The sequence below is a fragment of the Lepidochelys kempii genome, chromosome 4 (genome assembly GCF_965140285.1).
Source record: "Lepidochelys kempii isolate rLepKem1 chromosome 4, rLepKem1.hap1, whole genome shotgun sequence".
NCBI classification, from domain to species: Eukaryota; Metazoa; Chordata; order Testudines; family Cheloniidae; genus Lepidochelys; species Lepidochelys kempii.
The window spans coordinates 96,313,436-96,332,089 of NC_136383.1; the positions used below are offsets into that span (position 1 = coordinate 96,313,436).

Below are 18,654 nucleotides of genomic sequence, written 5' to 3' on the forward strand. Positions count from 1 at the left end.
ACATACAAGAAAAAAAACCCACTAAATAAAGCCAAAATAATACAAGGAAACTGTGTATCAGTAATTATAAAACACATTCTTTCATACCCTGCAGATTCCAGCCCTGAGGGCTTATTTTCGCTGACAAAAATAAGTGGGTTTTTTATTGTGGGATAACAAATGCACTTTAGCTAGCCTGCTGTTAAAACGTAATAGAGACCAGACACTGTAGTTGTTCTGACAGGTAAACTAGGCAAGGTCAGTCCCAGGTGGGGGTCTAGTGCTGACCTCCCCTAGCTACGTCATGGTGAACACTACGACTGCCTTGTCTCTGCTTAGGATTTTACAGTGAGATAACTATTCTGCGTTTATTATCTGACTATTAAAAAACCATCTTTTTAAGTAGCGAAGACAAAGCCTCAAAGTATGACCTTCATAGAGTTCTCTGTTCCTCAATGAGGAGAGCAGAGATAAGGATGGAAAGAAATGTACCAGTGTGGTGACACTGTCACATTCCCCTGCCTTGACAGAGCTGGTTTGATTTTCTTTGGTTTGACCTCACCTCCAGTGCATTGGTGAGCTGCTAAGACAGAAAAGTACTAAGTTTGAAACAAAGAGCTACTCCTGCCATCCAGCACGTGGAGAGTCTATACATAGAGAGAAATGAGAGATTCTGCAGCACCCTTGATGGGAGCAAGGGCTTAACAACGCAGAAAGAAAGTTAAATATTTAACTGCAAGGATGCACACTCAGTTTATTGTAGCCGTTATTTTAGAATATCTGCAAAGCCTACATGTTCATACTCACAAGAGACTTAGTTCAAACCTTCAATATTTTTAAAAAAGGATGTGACATAATTTTTGAATTGTAAAACTATGTGTTCTCATGGTTTGAGCATCTGTGTATTTGTATATGATAAAGGCATTTCTTTTAGCAACACTCATCTTAGAATATGAACTGGGGTGGAAATTTGGAAATGGAAAGAAAAATGTGCTTTTTGAGTCTGGTATTTCAATTTTAGGTAATTGAGAATTTTAAGGTGATAAATTTGTCAGGATATTTCTCTGAGGCCAGGGCTTGCATTTCAATCTCTTCCCATCAATTATAAGAAAGTGTTCACCTGTTCTTTAATTGCATAGAATCGTTATATTCTTCTGCTATACAATTTAGCTTTGATCATCACTAATATTTTCATCTTAAGTCAATGCAAACTTTCTTCAGTGTGTTTCAGTCTAGTTCATTGATGTATATGATTTCATACAACCATTCTGTTATAGGATCTTAGGCATGTTACTTGCTTCTTGTAAGCTTAAATCAATATTTTTTAAAACATTAATAAATAGAAGCCTAAGTGGAATCCTTTGGATTGTACTGGCTGCATCAGAAATGATTAGTTTTGTGACCTAAATACTTTGCCTACATCTGTTTGTTCAGTGTTCTGTGATAAACTTGCTAAATAATGTAATGATATATGTAGAAAGTCTCCAGGTAGGAGAAGTAACCTTTTAAAAAAGACACTAAGGGAAATTGTCTGAGTATATCAGGCTTGATGTCTTGGGTGATGTAAGAAATAAAGAAACGGTGAATAGCCCAGGTTTCATTCGTGAAATGGGGGATCAAAGACAATGTGTTCCAATTATGTAGATGTTGATACTGGATTTTGCATGTCTATCAGATGAAATCAAATTCATCTGTATTTCTAGAGCACCCATCACCGTGGTATTTTCACACACATACATTCCAATCTTTTCATTTAATTTTCATTTACAAGGGGCTCTCTTCTACCTTTATTCCTTCTAGTCTAGTCTATGTGTGTTCTTCTACCTCCCTCATAACCTTTGTATCTAAGCACCTGTCAGTAGTGCACTAATTGACATGACTAACATCTATCACATGTGGTTTGTTCAAGGTTTGCAGGAGTGCACCTTGAACTTGGAGCCGAAGGTGATCAGGTTTGCACTGGTTTTTAGTTCCTGTGATTGTTCATTCCATAGTCCCAGACTGGCCCCGTGAGAACCCTCCATGGTCTGTAGGACCGAACATTCCCCCTAGGGTAGAAAGTTCCACTGTGCTTGAGGAGTGACATTGTCAACCACGGACCTCATCCTGGAGCCTCAGGAGATCTTTTAGGTCTGTTCTGTACCATTTTAGATAAGGGTATTAAAACATTTTATGGTGGGGGTGTTCAATTTCTCACTTTCCTTTGGTTACCTATACTTAGCTCCCACTATTAATTGGATTAGTAACCAAGGACATTAATCTATACACTCCAATGCTAAAACTGAGGAATTAGTGCCATTTTTTCCATATCCTACCTACTTTCCCCTACCAATGTTTTTTTAGGGGAAGAGAAAATCGTGGGGTGCTCCTCACCCTGTCCTAGGAGTTTTTCATTGTGGTCCCTCTGACTCTTCATCCTTCTTTTGTGTGTCTTCTGCTCTCTTCCAACCCGTCTGCTTTGCTACTCCTTCGAAGATCATACTCCTGCTGTTCCAGAGCAATTTTGCCAAGTCATTTCATACACTTGCTGTACCCCTTTGGAAGTACTCTCTGCACAGCCAATTGAATTGGTTTAATTTTCTTTACAAAGAGTCCTTTGTGGACTAGCAGGAGTAGGGAATGAAAGCTACAGTCAATGGTACTGTTTTGAAGCTTTGGCCTTCCTTTCTACAATAGAACATTAAAATTGTAGGGGGAGAGGACATGGGGAAAACGCAAGATACCCATTGCCTATGCCTAAATTAAACCTTTGGTACTATAATTTGGATGAAGGGAGTTGTTTCATTCAGTTTTACATGCTTTCATGAATATTACTTGTGTATTTATAGTGCCTTTCATCTCTCAATATCCCAAACAGGATCCAAAGGATTTGAATACAGTATGTAGTTTGCATATCCTACACTCTTTCCTTCATCCTGCTGTATTTATCTTCTCCTTTCCCTGTTTGTTTGGTCTGCTTCAGACCTAGGATTCCTTATGTGACAAAGTTCCTGCTCTATCTTGGTGGGTCTTGCGCTTATTGGCGGATTTGCTCGCCTTGGAGCTTCTCTGCAGCCCTCAGCTTGGCCGTTTTTCTGAACCCACAGTCCAGGTCGACGACTCCTGTGTCTGACCAGGAGTTGGGAGGATTTGGGGGGAACCCAGGCCCGCCCTCTACTCCAGGTTCCAGCCCAGGTCCCTGTGGAATGCAGCTGTCTAGAGTGCCTCCTGGAACAGCTGTGCGAAAGCTACAACTCCCTGGGCTACTTCCCCATGGCCTCCTCCCAACACCTTCTTTATCCTCACCATAGGACCTTCCTCCTGGTGTCTGATAATGCTTATACACCTCAGTCCTCCAACAGTCCACGTTCTCACTCTCAGCTCCTAGTGCCCCTTGCTCCAAGCTCCTCACACACACACCACAAACTCAAGTGATCTCCTTTTTAAAACCCAGGTGCCCTGATTAGCCTGCCTTAATTGATTCTAGCAGCTTCTTGATTGGCTGCAGGTGTTCTAATCAGCCTGTTTTAATTGTCTCCAGAAGGTTCCTGATTGTTCTGGAACCTTCCCTGTTACCTTACTCAGGGAAAAGGGACCTTCTTAGCCTGGGGCTAATATATCTGCCTTCTATTACTCTCCTATAGCCATCTGGCCCGACCCTGTCACACTTGGGCCAGATCTTGGATCTGAACTAAAGAGAACCTAGTGAACAGGCTGAAAAAAGTATACAGAAGTTCATGTGGTTTTATTTTGTTTATTTAATAAAGCCACGCCTCAGGAAGAATATGCGGACTGTGTTTTAGAGCAGGTGGGAAAGTCACCTGCTCACACCAAATTTATGCGACTATGGCTTTCTTATTGCACGAATCCTTTAATATGTGACTATTTTTGTTTTAAGAAAGAGCACAAAGATCTATTCCTGTAAATCAGTGGTCCCCAAACTTTTTCTATCATGTCCCCCTTACCTATGGAACCTATCCACATCCATGAAGCCATGGCCGCAGGTGGGGGCTGGGAGCAGGGCCTCAGTCAGCTGCAGCTGGGGTCAGGGACCAAGAATCGTAGCCCTAGCCCTGCTGCCTACAGTTTGGGAGCCACTGCTGTAGATAAAATAACAGCCTGAGCCTATAGAATATAATTTTATAAGAGAATTCTACAAATTCACCAAATGACTCAGTATATGTTTTTGAGCAGAGAAGAGAAGTGAGGTTGGCACCTATAACTCCAAAAGGGCAGAGTGGATTGCTTTGAAATTACAACATATTAAAATAACAGCTCATGAGGTATGAGCATTTTGTTTCCTTTTAGAGCAAAATGTTGTGGGTGGCAGAGATGTGAAGCTTTGAAAATAGTTTGGAATGGAGACACTTAACTAATCAGCATTAATAGGCATGTCTATTTTGATGCCATTGCAAAGCCAGAGTCCTAGCACTGCTGCACGGTTTTCAGCATGATAAATTTTTGCTTATGTATTAGTTCCAGAAAAAAAGCAAATGCAGTAACAAAGCCCATTTAGGCCAGAACAGTAATGTGCGCGCTCTCTCATTTAGCAGGTACCCCAGATGGGGCTGGGTAACAGGGCTGCTGTATTAGTGTGCTGAATAATTAAGCAATTGTGCTTTCAGCTAACTCAGCTAAGCCTGATTTGAGAATTAGGTCATGCATGATTCAAGACACTCTGTTTGAAGCTCATTGTTGTTCTTTTTAAAGAATATTTATACATTAAATACAAAAACTATGTTAAACCACCATTAGCCCTTTTTGAAAAATTCACCTGGTTCTTTTTGGTTTTAAATAGCCAGCCTTGGGTTTTGAAACAGTTAATCTAGACTTCTTGTTACTGGGATCATTTGTCTTCCAACTGAAATCAACAGAGGCCAGTAAAAACCAATAGAGACCAATTGAAGTATGTTGGTGGTATCTGTTGGTTATTTCTACTTGGTAGAGCCAGGCAGTAACCTGTGTACTGTATGCTGTTAGGATCTGATTGTGCAACCTTCAGTGAGCATTTACTGATGAGAGTAATCCCATTGGCTTCACTGGGACTATTTGTACGAGTAAATGCTCACCATAATGAGTAAGGGTTGTACAATCAAAACAAATTCTCCTACTCCCACTGCAGCACACTCACGGGTCTCTTACCATAGGATCCCAGTACTCTTGGCTATACATATTATGATTATAAATAAATAGTTTCTGCTGTTGTAGTATATACTATGTTAATGATAAACCATCTAAGGTATCTGTTACTGGGGGCAGACTCTAGGACCCTGAACAGGGGATGCAGGTCTCCCCTGAGTCATTTCCCACAGCTTGAACCCTACATGAAGATGCAGTGTAACTAGACGGTGTATTCAGTGAGATCCAACTAGGATATAAGAGATGGAACTTTTCTCAGGTGGGCAGGGAATTGTGTTCTGGGGCAAAGCTCCTGAAGGGCAAACTCTAGAGGTAGCCAAGTCTGGGGAGAAAGCTGAAGCTAAAATTTGTTATTATTCAAGTTACCAATAAACCTAAACCCTAGGAAGGGGATAAATTTGGATTTTAAACAATGTGTGAATCCTCGGTACAGAACACAACCTGTTCCTAGTATGTTTTCATGTTTTATAGCCAAGGTCCATTGTATTAAGCAATTTTAAATTGAGCAAAGGCTCTCCAATATATATGGCAAAGCTACTGAATAGAACTCAGCAGGGGAACAAATTCTAGATGGGGAGCCTGTTTGGGTATAACTACACTGCAACTGAGAGTGTGCTTCCCCGCCCAGGAAGAGACACCAGAGTGGCTCAAGATAGCGTGCTAAAAACAGCAGTGTGGACGCTGTAGCACTGCTGGCAGCTCAGTCTGTCCATCTCAGCTTGGACCTATTGAACCCCTTGGGGCTTTTCTGCAGTGTAGACATACCTTTTAAAGGGTAAATGCTAGCCAAGAAAGGCCAAAACATAGCAATGGATACTCACCTCTAGAAGATGATCAACCTGGAAGAGCACATTCAAGTGTGTGGTTTCATTCAAAACTCTATTTTGAACTGAAGGACCTATCATGCTACAAGGCCATTTTATAATTTTTAAGAATGAGCTCTTACTCGGTCTTCGTGTCAGCATGCTTATTTTCAGCTTTTGGCTTTGAAATTAGTTCTTTTAGAAGGGAGTTCCAGTCAACTCTAGCCTGGCAGACAAAGATATAACGGCTGGAAGTTGCAGTCAGAAAAATTCCAACTGGAAATAAGACATATTTTTAAATGTGAGGGTAATAAACCATTTAAGAGCTTTCTGAGGGATGTGGTAAATTCTCCATCAATTAGTGCTTTTCTAAATACAGAAGTTGTACACATTAACTATACTAATATAATTAATGAAGTACAGTCCCCTCCGCTAGTGTGTATGCACTGTGCTACTATATTTTATTCTCGTAGTGGAAGGGTAATAAGCAATGTAAAGTATCTTTTGCTGCAACTGTATCCACATTAAGGATGTACCAGTATAAATATTTAGGAAAAAATTCACACCCCTAACCAAAATAATTATATCAGTACAAAGTCTGTCTGTAAAGCAGGCTTTAGAGTCTTAAATCAAGACTGGATGTATTTTTAAAAGGTATGTTCTATCTCAACACTGTGACAACTTAGTTGTCATAATAGCCTTTTGTGAAGGACTTAGTCAAAGACTTTCTAAAAGTACAAACAGTTTGTCAGCTGATTTTCCTTCATTCAGTAGTTTGTTTTTTAACATCCTCAAAAGATTCTCGTGTATTGGAGAGGCTTGATATTCCTTTCTAGAAGCCCTGCTGGTTTGTCCCTATTATATTGTATAGTTTCAATCACATTACTTGTACTGAAGTAAATATACTGGTCTGTAAATTCCCAGATCGCCCCAGAACTTCTCTTTAAAGAGGGAAACAATACTCTCTAATCTTTCAGAATAGTCGCTGGTTTAAAGGAGAGAGTAGATGTTTTTATTAGCAGCTCAGTTGCTTAATTCTTCAGTTGTTTTGCAACACTAGGATGTATAGCTTATTTAGTTCTCCATTTGAACCTCTCAGAGTGGTGTCACTTCCTTTGCCTGGTCTGATTCTTCTTTGCTGACACATTTGAGGTGAAAGTCTGATGTAAGAGCATTTACGGTGAGATAATAATACTGCACCTTCAAAAACAACAGTTGTTAGAACCTTCTAGAATTCATAGTCAAGGTTAATTCCCCATTCTACAGGACATAGTTACTCCTGGGGGAATTCTGCCCCAAAATATTAAAAATTCTGCACAGAATATTTTAAAGTTCTGCAAATTTTATTTGTCAAAATAACAGTATATAATCACATCAGTTGCAATTATTTTGGTAATTTATTTCAAAATACCTTTCAGCAAGTATGTCTGTAACAATTCAGACCCACAAAAACATTCCCCCCAAAAGTAGAGAGTTAAAGAAACCCCTGTGACAACCCGGTTCCTGCTTTTCTGCCCCTTTCCCTCCAGAGCCCAGCTGAGGGTCCAGACATTCACACCCCTTCTCCCTCCACAGAGCCCAGCTGCAGAGCCCCCCTGGCCCAGACACTCTCACCCCCTCCCTCCCAGAGCCCAGCTGTGGGACTCGGGCCCCCCCCCAGCCCAGACATTCCCACCCTGTTCCCCCCCGAGAGCCGAGCTGTGTCCCTCTGCAACTCAGACACTCATATCCCCTCCCCCGCCCAGAGTCCAGTTGTGGGACACCGTTCCCCCCCCCCCCCCCCGGCCCAGACACTCACACCCTGTATCCCCCCCAGAGCCTAGACACACACACACCCAACTTACAAGAGCCCAGGGATCCAGGCTGATGCTGGGTCCCAGGCTTGCAGGGAGTTACCTGCATGCTGCCACCTCCTTCCTTCAGGGCATGCTGGGAACTGCTGCTGCTGCTGAGAACCCTCCAATTCCCTCCCCTTCCCCCCAGCACTATCTTCTATTTGTGAGCTGGGCTCTGTCAGGTCCAGCGGCCCCTAGTGGCAGCCAACATCTCTGCAGCCCATTTCTGAAGGTGGTGGGGGGGGAGAATTCTGCATGCCCAAATTAATTTCTGCAAAATTCTGCATTGCGCTGTGATGCAGAATTCCCCCAGTAGTAACATAGTGTACCTTATTTTAACTCACACCCAAAGCAAGGAATGAGCTATTAAAGTCATCTACATACTTATTTTATTTAACTTTTATGAACTGCTCATTTATTCAGGAGGAAGGGGTTGAATGTTGGGAAGGGAAGGTATTTATATATTTTAGGGCTAGAAAAGACATTCTAATCCATCATCTAATCTGCCCTCCTCCATAACAAAAGCCAAAGAACCTTACCAATAATTTCTGCATCATGTATTGATGTTGGGGGTTGCTGTAAGTGGAAGGTGAGGGAGATGTATTATTTTTATGAATATCATATGTACCTAGTTTACCTGCTTGCTATTTTTCTGTCTGCCTACAGAGAATCATATTAAAGGAGATTGTTGGGGAAAAAACAAGCAGAAAATAAAACAGTTACAGAAATAGTATAATTCCAGAGAGAATACCAAGGGTCATCAAGAGAACAATGGGAGGCTATTAACATGGAATGCCTGCCTACCTAGCTGACTCCAGCCAGGTTAACAGATTTAGTTTTCCCAGGTTGGAGTCTAAGTTAAAAAGGACATGACACTGTTATAATGCCCTGTCTAGAGAAGAAGTAGGGGAGCAGGCAGTAGCAGCTGGAGATGAGGCTTTGACTGACAGACAGGGAGAGAATGGAGCAGAGCAATCTTTCTCCCAGCCCAGAAGTAAGAATGCCTGAGCTGAGTGAACTTAACAAAATATGTAAGGGAAGGTTAAGGTAACACCCAAGCATACAGGCTTTTGTTTGTCCCCTTTCACTGCTTGTTTTATACCTTTGGGTGAATAAAAAATATTTTGTAGTTTTCTTGCAGGTACCAAATACTGTTGGGCCTGTCATGTTAAAAGAGGTAGAAAATGGGGTCTGCAACCCAGAAGTCAAGTCCCAGAGTGGTTGAATTGTGGGGTTCCACCACTGAGCGAGGGAGTGGAAGGCCAAGTGTGTTACCTGAGAGGTGCACTCAAGAGGTCTAAAACACAGCTTACTCTGTAACTGTAACACTGGAATTGAATGGGTGGAGCAAGTGGAGAATTTAATGTGTTTAACAAAAGAAGAGCAAAAATCCAGATACATTTAGTTGTAACTAAGAGATACTGCTCCTGTCATCATCATCCTGATCCTGTTATCTGTATTTTGTATCCCTTGCTCCTATCCTCCTTCTGACTTTGCCTTTTTGAATTGTACTCTGCTCAGTACTGGAATTGTGTCTTTTTTCTGTGTTTAGAAAGTAACTAGCACATTGTGGATGCTACCACAATAAAATCTGTATCTCCAGACACAATAGAAAGTAGATTGAAAAGACTTACAAAAATCAAGGCCTAACATCCCTAATAGATGTTCTGGCACATTCAACAAGAGCTGTGAGTACTTCATGGGTCAAAAGATCTTGTAACATGACAGAAGAGATTTGTAAATCTTATTAAATGTTACAAACTGGACATTTTGGCTTCTCCAGAGGCAGCTGTGGGATGAAAAATACTTCAAGCTGTAGTTCCCTCCTGATTTCACCATTTCTCTTCCAGGTTTTGTGCCCATTTGGTTTAAAGTTTAAAGTCAGCTCCCAGCAGCGGCAATTCAGTAAACGTGCTTTGCAGGAGGAAAAAAAAATCATAACTTAATTTCCTTATTTCAAGATACTGTTTCTATCTGACATAAAATTTGGATGAGTTAGAGTTTTTACCCATAGACACAGGGGAGTTTAACACAGTTTGCATAATGCTTTTTGTTTAATAAATTATATATTATACATTGTTAATTACTTTTCAAAGTAGTTTACCTGAAGTATAGGGTAGGCCCATCACCTCAGGGAAGCCTGTGATTGACAGATCAGGACTGCTTCTGTGCACAGTAAAAGATTCTACCAATCAGTGATGGGTGAGTGCACATGCTAGCTCTGAGAAGAGAAATTTGCAAATAAGGAAAATGTTCCCATTTACTTAAAAAAGCCATTTTTGTCTTTTTAATAAATATGAATTTAGTGATTTAAAATCTTTGTGTGGTATGTATAAAAGTAATATGTGTTTAAGCACTCGAAGATGTATTGGAAACAAAATGTTTCTAATGTTGCAAAAAATAATAATTTGCTTTTTACTCAAAAGCAATCATACTGTTTCTATGAAATTATTTTTTTCCATTTTTATGAATATACAATCTTTATTTTTCAAAGTGCTGTCGAGTGGTAAGATCTAACTTACCGTTACAAAGTGGTGTATGTTCTGTAATCTGGTCGTGAATTTTACCGTTATATGAGGAATATCTTCTACATATTAAATATTAAAATTTTAAAAGTTAACGTTGCTAAGAGTTTTTTTTTGTAAACAGTCATAGTTTATATAAAATCTACTTCTGTTTATGTCTTGCTGCTGCAAGACCAATAGAAAGTAGAAAGATAGACTTTCATTAATAAACCACTAACAAATATACCATAGCCAACTGTCCTACTTGTGCACGAGGGCTATATGGCCTAGCATTTTTTTACCCCCTCGCCTCCCAATTTCTATGATTCTTTGATATATATTGTTCCCTATACTCTGGCAATGTTCAGGAACACAAGCAAGGAAGTAAACAAATAACTAGCCATATAGGCGCACGCACAAATAATTAGGGTGAAATCCAGGCCTTACTGAAGTCAGTAGGAGTTTTGCCATTGACTTCAGTGGAGCCAGGATTTCACCTGTTTTTCACCAGACCTGCAAAGCCTTGCACACCAGACTACTCAAAGAGTAGTACCTAATGTAATTTGAACTCCAGGTATGTGCATTCACATGGAGCTTTACTCTTGCTGTGACACGGATTCCTTTTTTGGAAATAGGCTCAGGTGGGTTGCTGAAATATACAAGAACTCTGCACTCCAAAACCACTTTGTCCCATTGTGCTTCCCTACCCCAATAAAGATAAAAATATTAACAAGATTAATTCACTAGATGCTACTCTATGTTCTTGCCCTCCATTAGTTTTCCGAAATAGACATATTGTATGAACTTGAATTACCTATCTCTGTGTTTTTGCTTTAGAGTTTTAAAAACCCATTTGTTAAACATATTTCAAAAAAAGATGTTAACAGGAGAAACTATAGGCCCAATCCTGCAACCTGGTCCACCTGGGCTGCATTCTACACCTGCACAGGACTGCCCTGCAGTAAATGCAGCATGATCTCAGTTGTCTGCAGAGTAATTTACAAGATTAGGGCCTGTATTCCTAAACATTTGTTACGTTAGATGCTGGTAACAATGAAACCGGTTTGTCACAGGGGGGCAGCATTGAACAATGCATTTTGGCCTTTTAGGGATTGTATAATTAAAACATTGCTAATACATATTGCATTATTTGATTTCCTGAACCAATAGAAAGTTAGTTCAGCACACAATTTCAAAACAAAAAATGCAGTCATTCCCAAAGACAAAAGTTGAAAAGAAGCCAATAGGTAATGTATCGGGACTCTACACAATGCCTACTCTAAGGGTTTGTCTACACTGGAACTTCGTTGGCAAAACTTTTGTTGTTCGGGGTGTTAACCCCCTCCCCCGCCAACAACAAAAGTTTTACCAATGAAAAGCGCCGGTGTGAACAGCACTTTGTTGGCTGGAGCACACTCATGCCAGCAAAGCTACTGCAGCTCATGGGTGGTGGACGTTTTTTGTTGGCAGGACAGCTCTCTCCTGCCACAAACAGCAGCTACGCTGCGTGCCTTTTAGTAGCACGGCTGTAGCAGCACAGTCGTGTCGCTAAAAGCCTTGTAGTGTCGCCATAGCCCACGTTAATCTTTAGTCCACCTTTGAGTTGGAGAGAGAGATGGTGAAAAGAAAGGGTGTTAAATGCAGGCAAGTTTTTAACTACATTGATTCTAAATTTTTCTGCTGTACTTTTGGAACGTGTTGGAGCTTATGCCTCTGTAGACAAAGCTGTGATTGGCACGTAGGGGATTTGTAGGTAGGGGAAGGTGGGATTTTAATGTCTCGTTAAGTTCTCAAAGACCCCATGCCATAGATTTTACTAATCCATACAGACAATATAACGTATGCTGAATGCCTCAAAAATAGTGTGTGTTATATAATATGGGAGGTACTCCTAATAACGTAGAAGTTCAGCATGTCTATCAGAAAGAAGCAACAGAACTATTATAAATTTGCTGTTGGCAGTTATGGCTCAACTTGACAACAGAATCCTCCTGACGCTTTCTGGGTGAAATCTTGGCCCCATTGAAGTCAATGGCAGAACTCCCATTGACTTCAGTAGGGTCAGGATTTCACTCTCTGTAGTGCCTCAGCACAATATGAATGTTTTTTCCCATATTAAAAAGTAGCTTTTATAAATCTTCCGTAGTGGCAGTAACATAGATATTTCCAGGCAATTTATCACGTTTTGTTTTGTTTGCAAAATGCACCATAAGTGCTGAGTGATGTAGTCTTGCAATGTTCTGCCAACTGAGAGTTCTGGTTGGCTTAAGGGTCACTGTTAAAAGCCTGATTCTTCACACAGTATTTTATTTCTTAGTTAATGCTTTGGATTTACTATTATCTGCTACCTTACTTAAACTTACTGTAAAACTGATTGTGGTAATCCTTAAAAAATTAAGTTTTGTGGTTTAAAACTCAGTAGTGAGATATACCATATGTGGATTTCACAACAGGCCTAAACTGAAAGCTTTTTTTATATAAAGGCTCAAAATACTAACTAGGACCTCCATCCTGTAGCTGTGGTTGCTATTTTTCTGGTGCAAGGGTACCCTATTGACTGCCTAAGGCATTCCTTATATGTTCCTCATTTTCTCCTTTGGTAACTGTATTCTTGAAAGCATCTTGTCATATTCTGCCACCATGGAGGTATAAGAAGTATCATTTTTCCTGACATGTCATTCATCTTACCTTGTTCCTTCCAATAAATATTTTCATCTTACATTCTCAAACTATACATTTTAATGTTCCTATCTGCTATGAGTGTCATCTTATGGCAATACAGGGACCTGCTTCTGTCCAAAGGGGGGGGGAGTTTTGACATTGACTTCACTGGGAATCTGTCCATTAGATTTCTTCAGTGTTTTGTAAGTAATTGATACTGCTTTGTTGGTATATAAAGTTATGATTTACACACAAATCTTTCCTGTTTGTTTTTTTTTAGTGCTTTGCTGTGCGCTCTTTGGGCTGGGTAGAAATGGCAGAAGAGGATCTTGCTCCTGGAAAAAGCAGTGTTGCTGTGAACAATTGCATCAGACAACTGTCTTACTGTAAAAATGATATCAGAGACACGGTTGGCATATGGGGAGAGGTAAGAGTATGGTGTGAACTTTCTTTACATTACGCCTTTCCCGCCCTTTGAATACACTCCACCCATTCAATAAGATACCTTTAAAAATACACACAAACATGTTCGTTTTCCACCCAGTTTTAAATGTTGTTGAACAAAAATTAAATACCCTAATTTTCTATGTATTCTTTAATGGAAAAAAAAGTAAAGAAGCAGAGCGAGACTTAGACTGCTGTATCAGCAGCTGGTGCTGGCAAAAAGGAGGAAAAAATTTGAGAGCGAACTTGATTTTTGTTTCTGGGCGGTTAGGAGAGCAGGTCTCACAAAGGCCATGATCAAATTGTTCTGTCTCCACTTCATATGTTAGGTATGCTGATTGACATGTCCAATAATACAATAATTAAATGGCTGAAAATATACTGTACAATTGTTAATAAAACATTTGCTGTAAACTGAAGATAAGGGTCAAATACAGGGGTAATGTGTAAGATGGTAGAAGTTACTCTAACACTCCTTTATATTCTCACTGTCATAAGCTCAGATCCAAAGTCATTGAAATCAGTGGAAATCCTTGTATTGACTAAAGAGGGCTTTGTTATAGTGCGTATTCCATTCTCACACCCTTTACCAGTGGGAAAGGAAGTGTAAGGAGCTTCAAGATGGTGCGTCTTTTGAGTCTAGAGCCTAGAGGCTATGGGTGGTCTATTTTAACATGCTTTCTTAAACCCTCTGCCAAGTTGTTTTTCTTGTTATGCTTCTCTCTATTGGTCCCTTAGCATATGAGTTACGACAGCTTAAATTCCTACGCTCCTTGATCCAAATGCAGAAGTGATGTGGTAATTTCCATTCTCTTTACATATTGGGTATAAGTCTAAGGGAAGTAGTGTGGCCTAGTGCATAGAGCACTGGCCTGGGGCTCAGGAGACCTAGTTCTGCCACTGACCTTTCGGTGATCTTGGGAAAGTCACTTCACCTCTCTGTGCCTCAGTTTCCCCATCTGTAAAATGCGGATAATGATACTGACCTTCTTTGCAAACTGTGTAAATCCAGACGGAGCCTAACTGATGTAAATGTACTCTCTAGACTTATTCTTTTACTCCTCTGAGTCTGGCCTACTGCGAGTGAGTTTTTAAAAACAAGAAAATTACCCACCCAAAAAAAGTGTTTGGTTAATGGAGAGTGCAAACAGAAATTATGATTTTAGACTTTTTATGTTTCTTTGCCTATCGGTATTTACTTATTAAGAAACAAGACAAGCAGACCTTCATTTCTGGGCTGATTAAAGGTTGAGAGCAGCATGGAGGTTGAGTTGTCCAGGAGCATACATTTGTGTGTGTTTGACTGTACCATTTTGGCAGGGGAGAAAGATGTTTGATTTCTGAAAGTTACTCTCCTTTTGGCTTCCATAAACTAACTATGACAGGGGTTCTCAAAGTGGAGGTCAGAGCCCCGCAGGGGTCCCGAAGTTATTACATGGGGGGTCGTGAGCTGTCAGCCTCCACCCCAAACCCCACTTTGCCTCCAGCATTTATAATGGTGTTAAATATATTAAAAAGTGTTTTTAATTTATAAGGGGGTGGGGTCATACTCAGAGGCTCGCTATATGAAAGCGGTCACCAGTACAAAACTTCGAGAACCACTGGACTATGAAAAGTCACGTGTCCTGTAATTGCATCAATATAGGACCTGATGTGACAAAGTATTTGCTAGGGGAATAGAGCACTATTCTATCAGGCCAGAATGCTCCATGATGGCACTGATTAAAATGGAAGGAGGAGAAGCTGTCTTTGTGAAAGTCTGCAATAAAACCTTCAATTCTTCTTCGAGGGCTTGCTCATGTCGATTCCATTCTAGGTGTGCACGCGCCCACGTGAGCGGTAGTCGGACATTTTTGCCTTAATGCTATCCGTAGGGTCGGCTGTGATGCCCCCTCGAGTGCCGCGCTCATGCATCGGTATAGCAGGCGCCGCCGGCCCTACGCCCCCTCAGTCCCTTCTTACTGCCCATAGTGGTTAGTCAGAGTGCCTTTCCTTGCATAGCAAGGAAGACCCCTTCTGGACCTGCATCGTCTCAACAAGTCTGTCAGGAAGTTGAAGTTTTGCATGGTCTCCCTAGCCTCCATCATGCTCTCCCTGAATCCGAGAGACTGGTATGCCGCCTTTGACATGAAGGGCGCTTATTTCCTAATTCCAAGATCACAGACGATTCCTCCGTTTCATAGTGGGCGGACGCCATTTTCAATTCATGGCACTGCCCTTTGGCCTCTCATGGGCCTCAAGGGTGTTCATAAAATGTATGGAGCCAGTGGCTGCTTACCTGAGATATCGAGGGTTCCCAGGCCTTCCTGTATCTCAACAACTGACTCATCAAGGGCAGGTCTTGGGAACAAGTTCAGAGGAGCCTCAATCTGGTGCGTTCCACCTGCCGCGACCTAGGCCTGTTAATAAACAAGAAAACGTCCACCTTGAGGCTGGTCCAGTGAATAGAGTTCATTGGGGGCAGCTCTCGACTCCACACGAGCCAGAGCCTTCCTTCTGGTAGCACATTTTCAGGCCATGTCAGACCCGTTTTCCCACGTAAAGAACCACCGCTCACCACGGCTCACACCTGCTTGTGGTTGTTGGGTCATATGGCTGCATGTACATACGTTGTCAGTCATGCCAGGCTCCATCTCCAGCTGCTGCAAGTGTGGCTGGCATCGGTCTACATCCTCATCAGGCATGACCGAGACCGGGTAGTCAGGGTGCCGGATCACATCCGGTCGTCCCTGGATTGCTGGTTGGACCCTGTGTCAGTGTTGGAGGGAGTTCCCTTCGCGACCCCGTCCCTGTCGCTAACCCTGGTCTCTAATGCTTTGGACCTGGGCTGGGGAGCCCACTTGGGTGAGCTGAACACCCAGGGATGCTGGTTGCGGGATGATCTGGCCCTCCATATCAACATCAGGGAGCTCAGTGCGGTTTGCTTGGCCTGCCAGGCTTTCCTGACCCACAGCTAAACATCTCTTCACAGCTCCAAACATCTCTTCAGCCATAATTCACCAACCGAGCCTCAAGTAGGCATTGACATGATACGGTCAGTAATTGAATAACTTTAGTGTGTATCAGGATGACAAGTTGTTAAGTGTCTTATGATAGGCTGTGCTTTGTAAAAGACTCTACCTTATTATCATAAAAAATCTATCTTTTCAGGAGGAGAGTGTTAAAGGAAATTGGGTCACAAATTACTGAGTTAGTACTATATTCTTCTCACCTTATTCACATGAGTAGTCCACAGAGTCAATCTAAACAGACAAGCAATACAATTCAGACACAGAGGAGTAAATAGATTCCCACTTACTTTAGAAGAAATTCTTGTAACAACCCTTCTTGGCTGGCAGAGCACTGACAGGTTAAAAAAAGCTTGTTTAAAGGAGGGAGCTAAATGAAGAGAGGAAGATGTCAACAAATTGGAGGGAAATCAGAAGGAATACAAAGTACATACAGCAAAAAATTAAGATGAAAGAGTTGACTAAAGATTAAGTTTTTAGGATTGAGTAAAGATTAAAAGGACTAGTTTGGCTGAAATATTATTAAATGGGATTGAGGATTGGGACCATCTGTAAGTATTTCACCCCAAAGAGGAGATAAATTGTTCCAGGTAGACAAGATGACATAATATCTCTTTCTTATTTCTAATTTCCACAATTCTGTGAAATCAAAGGCATGAAAGAAGACCATGTAATCTGTTTTGCTGCTTTACCACATAGTACATTGTCATTTTTGCCACATACTGTGAAGATTATTTACCTTACAACTATATTGCTGCAGCAATGTGTCTCACTAAAAATAGCTACCACCAACAATCTTCTAGGATCAAACTCTTCTTCAATTTTACAGTAAAATCTCAATGAACTAATTCGGGATTGACGAGTTCGTAAAATCAAAATCTTCAAATCGTAAAATTGAACATCTCAAAATTACAGTAAGTATGGTGCGTAAATTGCAGAATGCTACACTACATCGCTGCTTTCTTGTCCTTCATACCACTACAAAGAGATTTCCAATGCATTGAAGGTATCCAAATGTGAAGGGATGTCAACTTGTTCTTCATCAACATCACTTTATTTATGTGACGCTGCCCCACACACTCTATGGGGACCATATAACTGGTCATTCTCAAGACTGGTGTTCTTAAAATAGAGGTTCTACTGTATTTTATTTCCCTGGGTTGTTTTGTTTGTCAGAAGCCTTTCCCCTACATCCCCCTTCCCTGCTCCCCCACCCCTGTAGCAGGTTTTTGCAGTCTCTTCAGAATTCTTTGACAGTCAGTGAGGTCACATAGAATTTGGCCAGGTTTATCCTGTCTCTTTGTATTTAGATTCCCAGAGTGCCTAAATAATTTCTGGTTGCCTGCTGCTACACCATCTCCATCACTATAATAGCCTTTGTGTAATAAGGCAACAAAAATTGTGTAAAATATATTGCAGTTGGCCTGAACCGAGCCATCCCTTGTGTATGCTAGAATAATTTCTTTTGATTTATGTTCAGTATGTTCCATATCTGCCCATTCTCCAGTCCTATTCAAATCTTTAGAATGTAGTTTTATTGTCCTAATTCCAGCATTATGATCAGCAGATTTTACTTTCTTGCAACAATTTCTTTCAGGTCATTGCCACATAAATAAATGTGTAAATAGAAAATTGGTCTAAATACACAGCAATGTTCTCTTTCGTGAGCTGTTTTCACTATCTTTGGTCTCTTAACAAATTCTTTATCCTTTGTCTTTTTCATAGTTCTTGTATTTTTATTCAGGAACCTTAGAAATCTGAGTGACTCTTCTTGCTCTGCTTTTGTACCTTATTCCTTCCTTACTTTTTTACTCTTCTACTCTTATTTCCTTTGTGCAATAAGCTACTTCATTAGTATTAATTCCCCATTAACCATTTGTTTATTGCAACTGCATCTTCTTTTCCTCCCCGAGATACCTTTGTGTGTGTGTATTTCCTTCCTTACATTTCCTTCAGACCTCTGTCTACTCTCTCTGGCAAGACATTGCCTCCCCTTTTTTTCCTCCAGATGTTGTTCATCCCTCCATGTGTAAATCCATTTTGTTACAGGAAGAGTTCCATTGTACAAGCAAATAAAGTAAACAGTCCCTTCCAAGCTGAAAGAAATGCATGACAGTCAGGGGCACAGAATTAGACACACCATTAAAACTTGAGCAGTGGCAATCTGGAAAAGGGCTGCCATATCATTGACATGTACAAAAATAAGAGAGTAATTTCTAAATCCTCTGTCAGTGTGTGATCAGATTGTTTCCACTCTGAAAGGCGTATGGGGATATACATTAATGGATGGTGTCTCAACAAT

General features: G+C 40.8%; 1 protein-coding gene across 11 annotated transcripts in view; it reads left to right on the forward strand.

Moving 5' to 3' along the window:
• Window positions 1-18,654, forward strand: part of APBB2 (amyloid beta precursor protein binding family B member 2) — a 319,944-nt gene that overhangs the window by 224,240 nt on the left and 77,050 nt on the right. For all 11 annotated transcript variants that reach the window (XM_073342186.2, XM_073342194.2, XM_073342189.2 and 8 more), the window contains one exon: window positions 13,181-13,327. In XM_073342186.2, coding sequence (XP_073198287.1) covers window positions 13,181-13,327 — 147 coding nt within the window. The remainder of the gene's footprint in view (window positions 1-13,180; window positions 13,328-18,654) is intronic.